This window comes from Crocodylus porosus, unplaced genomic scaffold, assembly GCF_001723895.1.
Source record: "Crocodylus porosus isolate Cpor-Errol unplaced genomic scaffold, CroPor_comp1, whole genome shotgun sequence".
NCBI classification, from domain to species: domain Eukaryota; kingdom Metazoa; phylum Chordata; order Crocodylia; family Crocodylidae; genus Crocodylus; species Crocodylus porosus.
In genome coordinates, this window is record NW_017728910.1 from 21,544,554 (window position 1) to 21,552,586 (window position 8,033).

Below are 8,033 nucleotides of genomic sequence, written 5' to 3' on the forward strand. Positions count from 1 at the left end.
AGAGGGTAGGTTTAGGTTAGATATCAGGAGGCGCTGCTTCACGGTCAGGGCGGCTAGGGTCTGGAACCAGCTTCCAAGAGAAGTGGTGCAGGCTTCTACCCTGGGGGTGTTTAAGAGGAAGTTAGATGAACATCTTGCTGGGGTTGTTTGACCCCAGTAGTCTTTCCTGCCACGGCAGGGGGTCGGACTAGATGATCTGCTGAGGTCCCTTCCCACCCTAGAAACTATAAAACTATGAAACAGCTGTTCACTAGGGCACCCCTGGGGAAGACCAGGACTAATGGATGCAAACTCCTGGAAGACCACTTCAGGCTTAATACCAGGAAAAACTCCTTCAGTCAAGGTGTCCAGACTGCGGAATAAGCTCCCTCCAGAGGTGGTGCGGTCACCTACCCTGGAAATTTTCAAGATGAGACTGGATGGTCACCTCACTGGGGCCACTTGACCCCAGTTGTCTTTCCTGCCTTGTGCAGGGGGATTGGACCCAATGATCTACAAGGTCCCTTCGAACCCCTAATGATCGATGAATCTATGAAAACGAACTCAGGGAAAGCTAAAGAAAATCACCCCTATAGAAACATTACGGAGCATGGAATCTGAAGTCGACACTTGTGTATTATAACTAATATTGCTGTTTCTTACTGGTGCTGAGATAATAAGAATAAGAGCAACAACACAACAACAACGATAATGAGATGCCAGGCAAACATGTTAGGATCAAATTTTAAGAGAACGAGGCATGCAGCAAAGAATTGCTTACCTCCTCCAACTTCTACCACACTCCAAGCAGCCCATAATACATTTCAAGCATGAGCTGAATAAAATTAATATGTAAGCCTGGCACTGGATGGGAGCACCGTGTATTATAAATGGTCATAACAGCATGCGGACACAGCAGGAGCGCTGACAGATTGTCACTGGAAGAGAGGACCTGTGGAAAAGCACTCACTACTGTGGTACGACACCAACCCTTAGGGAAAAGAAAAAGACCCTCTTTCACCGTGCTTCTCCTGGACAGGAAGCTTACAGGGGGTTATGGTTATAGACTGCTCTAATAATGCTACCTATTTCTGTACCTGCCTTAATGTGCAGTGTCATTTAAGGAAGCAAGCTGGAAAATGTGATTCTTCTCTGGAACATGATTCCATGCAAATGCCATTTGAGGTTTCTGTGCTTATATGTTATCGGTGAATTTGAAACCCAAGCACGCTTCCCCCACATGCAGCCAGGCTAAATGATTCTTGCTAACTGTCAGCTCTGCACATCCTGCCTGGGGTCAGAAAATGAAGCTGAGTTCTTTCCTTCTCACACATCACTACCTGAAATAAAGGTCCCACGGGGCAAATCTGGCCCTTGGTACCACCCTGCTGACCCCATTCTCTTCAGCTGGTTGGCACAGATGCAATCCACTAGAGTGTGGGTCATGCAAGACCCCAGCCCTATGTCTCTCAGCTGGGTTAGCTCTGCAGGTCTACCATTTACTTTTCATCAACAGAGCAAGAAGACCCGGCTCTGAATGCCCACCAGGAGATCCGCAAGGAGTAGCCTCTTTTGACACAGTCATGTTTCAGAGCAAGGTTATATTGTAATGGATGATTGCATCCATCTTATAGCATATCCTTTAATAATTAATGGATAACTCATGGGTACTTTTGCCAAAATCAAACATATTTAAATGAGCCATTGCTTAGGATACAATGTCTCCTCCCCTGCCTCACCCTGGGAGTTAACCACTGAAATCAAGTCCAGAATAAGGAAGCCATTTGATCAAAACAACAGAGCTGGTTCCAACATCCTCCATATCACACACCAAGGACTGTCCTATTTGATTTAGGTTTCACTTGGGACTTCAAAGAAACTTGTCTATCCTGGTTGGCATGCTACCACTTAACACTAGTGGATAGGTTCAGAGATGTTTGCTGACACTTAGAAACTGCAGACATGGACACAAAAAGAACACGGGGCAAGAAAGTGCATGCTTACCGGTACCTTCATTTTAAAGTCATCTCGGTAGAGTTTAATGCCAATGTCAGCGATTGTCCTCTGGATAAAGCGGGAGGGCCGCAGGACAAATACCAGCTGCAGGTTCCCTGGAAACGCACCCTGCAAGGAACAGAAAGAAGTGGCAGGGCAGAGGAATCAAGCCCCACACCCGGAGAAGAGCACCAGGAGGATTTCAGTGCCTTCTTCCCTTGTCCTGTGCTCCTGTGGCTCCCAAGGAGGGGAAAATGGTTCTGGGGCTGTCTGGTCTTCATGGTTGTCTGCTATTCCTCCCATCATCCTATTCTCCCTGACCTGCTGAAGTTGATAGACAGACTCCCACACTGAGCTGCAGATGAAGCCTCACAACCAGGTGTTACTGCTTGGCAGACAGACAGCAGGCAAAGAGTGATTTAAACCCTTCCAGCCCCAAAAACCACAGGCTTCTGACCATCGAACGATATGAAAATCTCAGTCAGCTCTTGTAGTAACAGAACTTCTCTACTCTGCAGGCTGCAGCCATTAGAGGACAAGACAATTGTGTACATCTGGGCAGATGCCTCTGGCTGTGCCATGCACACGTTACAAGACTGTATTTCCCATCCTGCCCTGGAAAAGGTTTATTTTATCCACAGGACAGCTCAACACTCTCCTTAGACATGTGGCCTGGCTCACAACGCCAGCCTCCTCCTGTTTATCTGTGTTATGTGATCATCCCCTGATCTCACAGAGCCTAGAAAATATATTCAAACACTGAGGACAACTAAGCAGGGCAAAGAAACCAAACACTTTGCATCCCCAGGAAAAACTTAAATGACAATCTGATTCTGCAGGGATCAAGCATAGCTTGCAGCTATGCCTCTTCCACATGCACAACATGTCACATCATCAGAAAAAAAAATACTCCACAGCTGCTCATATTCTGGTTTTTTGGGTCCACCTTTCTCAAATAATCTGACAGATCTCCCAGCTGCCCCAAGCCTTTAGAGATCCATTTTTATCTCACACATGGACCCCTTGGCCACTCCTAACCCTCCACGGCACAATGGAGGTTCCCTCTTCCGGCTCCTTCAACTTAGAGAGGCTCCCTTTAAATCACTCAGATCTGTGACACAGTTGTCTTCGTTCTAATTCAGCAGGAACCGAGGTTGTGTAATTCATCAGCGCAGGCTCAGCTATCTCTGCTAGGTAACAGGGATCTCTAGGATCAGGAAGCTACTGCATTAATAACCAGGAAACCAAAAAAAAAAAAAAAGCAAGCTATAAAAATCAGTGCTGAAGGGAAGGCAGATGACAGCAAAAACAATGCCAGGCACTTACTGCTATCCGTGTCAGGGACGCCTTTACCGCGCTCCATTTGTCCCGCCGTCTGTCTATAATGATGATGAATCCGATGCTGGCAGCCTCCAGGCTGGAAAACAGATTAAACAAGTATGCTGGGTTAGAGGAAGGCAGAGCCGCGCTGAGGAATGGTGCTGCAGCAGCACGGAGCCCCCTCCGTGTCACACTCCAAGCCCATTTTTAAAACTCCAGGTACAGTAGGCAGAGGGGGCTGGCATGGCTTAGTATGAGCAGGGGAGCCAGCAGATTGCCAACAGAAGGTTAGCAGCCTTCACAAAACATGAATATTTTATCCCTTGTATCTCTCAACTGCCTCGCTACTGGCTGCCAAACCGGCGTGATGCGAACAGTTCAGGATTGCAGCTCGCTTCGTACTGTAGAGGAGGGAAAGCACAGACCTTGCTGGCTTTGCAAAACAATCCAAGTGATCGGATCCTCATCCTCTAGCACAGGCCTTTGCACCAATCCCCTCTGGTGCACTTGGACAGCCAACAAGTGCACTTCATTCCCAAGAGGTGCAGAATGCACCCTTCCCTGCCAAAAAATAAGTGGGGGAGAAAGTGGGAGTTTAAGAGACTGGAGTCACATGCCTCTGCCCAGCTCACATGCAGAGAGGAGCTCGCTGGGTTGTTTCAGTGCATGGGCTGCAGTAGTGGCTGCTGTCCTCCTGGGCCATCTGAGGGACTAAGCTATGGGAGGGATGGAAGTGCTGATCTTCTTGCTGTCTTGAGGCCCAGCACTAGACCCACTGCTCTGTGTTGCATAGGGGTGCATGGTATCCCTGTGAGGTTACTCTCCTCCCTCTGCTCGTGAGACATGGGGGACACTAGACAAGCATGGAAGCCCTTGGGCAGAATCACAATGGCTTTAAGGAACAAACCAGATAGGACTGATGCAAAACAAGGTCACTGATTAAAACCTAGTTGATAATATGTGACGATAAGTGGCTCGGACTTAGACACTACTCGGGTTTCCACCCATCCCATCACCCCTCCCCATCACATAGTCCAACAATCTCTTTTCTTGGGGGAAAGCAAGAGACTGGCATCCTCACAAGATTCGGCACAGCATGGGCAGCAAGAGTGGGAACTTCCTCGCACCGACATGCCTCAGCTGTGAGTTGGCCAAACCACGCGTAGGCCATCTGTTACTGGTCTCTTGAGAGCAAAAAGCTGACCCTCTCCTCCAAATCCAAATGCTGCCTAGCCATAGCATGGTGGCAGGACAGGAAGGGGAGAGGGACTTCACTTGATCTGTCCTATATAATCCATGTAAAAGCCAGGCAGAGTTTTTGCCCTACTTTGCTCTGAAGAGCATAAATACCACCCCTCTTGCTCCCCTGGGAGTGTGCAGTGCCTCAAAGGGCATCGGGCACATTGCCTCGGCAGCTCTCTCAAAACCACTGTCAAGCTCTGAACCATTCAGACCTGGGATCCGGGGTCTGCAGGGCCAGGCAACGTCTTGAGGGGGCACAAGTGAATATTAACAACACACAATCCAGGAGAAACCCCTGAACTGTGCAAGCCCCCCCCAGAGAACGGCCTTTATCGCTGGCCTCTCGTGAGCTCAAGGGACTGAGAGCTGACACCACAATTAGGCAAAGTTTTCTTCTTTCTTTATATAATGCAATAGACAGCACAAAAATCTATCAAACGTAGGGGGGGAAGAGTATCTGGTACCTGTTTCTCAAATGAAGGAGAAATACTTTCCTGATTACTCCTTGCTAAGGAGTAGCCAAGTTAAAAAAAAAAACTAAACATTGTGGTTTCCAGAGGGATTTAAAGCTTGAGCGGTAAGTACCATTGACATTCTGGGTGATGCTAAACAGTTCCCGGAAGAATGTGAAGACGTAATCACAAACCTACATACCAGGCCTTCTTAACCTTATCAAAGGTCTTTTGTGATCTTACCAATGCCCCTTTTTGGTTAACTTAACTGGGATGGGACACCCCTCTTAAAGTTTGGCAGTCCTGAGAAGTATGGGCAAATTCTCCATCACCTTCCAGAGGGAAGACTGGGTGCAGTCTCACTAGACGGGCACTCTGTCATATCAGACAGAGACAGGCAAGGATGTGGTCTGGCATGCCCTGCCTGCCGGGATGACGGATGCTGTTGCACCACGGGCGGGATGCCAGCAATTCTAGCTCCCCTCCTCACATCTGGCCAGAGCTCTTTGAGCTGAGCGGATTGAAGCTTCCACAACAGAAATGGAGGAGGTTGAAGGTGAGCCTGTGTGGAGTTACAGGGGCAATAAAAAATGGCTGGGGAAGTCAAAGTACATTCGAGAACAGGAAGCTTTGAAGCCGTGTGTCTCACATGACAGCAAGACAGGAGGCCCCTTCACCAGCACGGGGGAGCAGGGATTGGAGACATCGTACACGCAACTGCAGTTCCCCACTTGACTTACGGAATGACCTATGAAAATACCATTTCACAACTTCCTCCTTTGCCTGCAGTATACATTTAAAAGGGGGGGGGGTAACTCCTTTACTTGATAGCTCATAAAGAAACACTCATGCATTTCTAAGAAACACCTAGATGTGGTAGTGACGTAATCAATCCACACAGATAAATACAATTGCTATATTGATCTCAAACCACTGTCTTTCAACTTAAAATAAAACAGGCCTCTACTGCATAAGATAAGAATTACTTTTAGTTTCTGGAGTAGTAGGCTATTATAATTTCTGCCACTAGAAGGCACCATTACTGACGTGCTCATTTACCCAAAGTCCAAACCATTGCAGCGATAAATTGAGCAAACAGCTCTCAGATTCTTTCATTGTACAAGCCCTCAGGGAACCCATCAGTTAACAACACATTTTAGTCAGTGGTGCTGGTCTGGGCTAAATTCAATCCCTTCACCTAGCCAGTAAATGGGCCATTATTGGTGCACCACTGTCCAATCCCACTGACCAAGGCCCTGGCTCATTAAAGGGAAGCCCATGTGTCCTAACAACTATTTTCAACCTTCCATCTACGAGGATGTCTAAATCAAGCCTAAACTAATATAAGCAGATATTTGATGCTTATGGCGACAAGTGCCATCACAACATAGCACTTACCAAAACTGGCGCCTCATTGACCATTCCTTTCAAATGCTGACCCAACCAGATTCAACCTCCACCGTCATGGGGCCTAGGTCTTTCTCCATCTGACTTTTGAAATAAAAGGAGAAACAATCTAATACAAGGAGGTTTCCATGTTCTGCATGCCTCTGCTGTCACTGAGGGAGGGGAGCGCGTGAGACTGGCTCACGTGGGTATTTACCAGAGCAGGTCAAATTAGGACAATGTTTATTTATGGGTGATTATTTGATGAGAATAATGCCACAATTCCCAGTCAGTCTGATTTATCATGAATTGCTCCTCAGCTCTAACTTTACAAGAATCCTATTAATAAAATATGGACATTTGGGCATCTTTTCTGTAGGTCAATGCAATTAGCAGAAATAAAAAGAAGGGCCTCTCCCTTCAAACAGGTTTATTTTTGAGGTCCTAAGTAAAAGTTAGCCCTATAAAATAGTTTGTTTGTTTGTTTTTTTACGTAAGTGTTACGTTAAACCACATTTAGATGGAATGAAAGAGGCCTTTACCCACCGGATTTCTCTAAATAATCAAAATTAGGACTCAGTTCCGAAAAAATATAGAGACAATATATTACTGCCCTTGGCACCAAGCGCTGCCTCCCCAGCTGAACTGCATCTAAGCAGTTTACAGTACGATTGCTATAAGAGGGTCCTACCTGGATATCCAGAACTAAATCCATATCCAGTCTAAATCCTCTGAAACCAGCGACGTAACAAAGTGGTTGAAAAGCAGACACATTAGCCAAAGTTACCGAATTGCTGAGGTTAGAATAAAGTAGTTTATTCATCAGCCATCCTCAGACTGACAGGAATGGGAGGCAAGATGGATTTATTCCTAGTCAATGAATTTATGAAGTAGATAAATTGCCCCACTCACGACTGCTTGATTTCTACAGACAGCTCACAGTTATGAAATACTATTGTTACCCATGCAGAAACTCACTAAAGGCTGCCTATGGAAGTGGACCTCAGAGGGAGTTTGGATGCAGAAGAAATGCAGAATCAGGCTCTCTAATGCATATTGGGTGCGTCTTCCGGTCACCCTACGGTGACATAGTCACATGCTACATCAGCATACGGCACACTACAATGACACAGAAATCACATGAGTCTACATGTGGTCGCCAGCTACTTCGCAGTACCGGCACACTCCCCCAGTATAGTATGCTGCTACAGCGACACAGCGGCAAAATCTAACCATGCACTGCACACACGGTGCATTAACCACCAGTACTGCGCTGTGCTTTAGTACTTCCCAAAGGCAACGTCACCGTACAATGATGTATAGGCACGCCCATTAATTAGCAAACTGCTAGGCATCTAATATAAGATAGCCATGATTAGTATCTGCTTTTGAAAGAGCAGGAAGAAAAAGGAAAAAAAAAGCAAAGTCAAAAGCCACAAAAAACACAATGTATGATTTAAGCAAACAAAAAAAGATCTTCATTTGTGTGAAGCAACATTTTTAAAGTCCCATTTTCAAAAGTCGCTTATGCCTCAGAACTGAAACTACTTCAGAAACGGGTGGGACCTTGCTGGTTTGTTCCAAAACTGAAAGGCTGTCATAGATTTCATAGACATCAGGGCTGGAAGGGACCTCGGAAAATCATCAAGTCCAGCCCCC

The 8,033-nt window shown here is 46.5% G+C and overlaps 1 protein-coding gene across 1 annotated transcript in view; it reads right to left on the minus strand.

The window, feature by feature from the left end:
* MCF2L2 (MCF.2 cell line derived transforming sequence-like 2) overlaps positions 1 to 8,033 on the minus strand; it is a 268,026-nt gene that overhangs the window by 173,200 nt on the left and 86,793 nt on the right. The window contains 2 exon segments of the mRNA XM_019532786.1: positions 1,984 to 2,103; positions 3,301 to 3,391. Of these exon segments, the coding sequence (XP_019388331.1) occupies positions 1,984 to 2,103; positions 3,301 to 3,391 (211 nt within the window).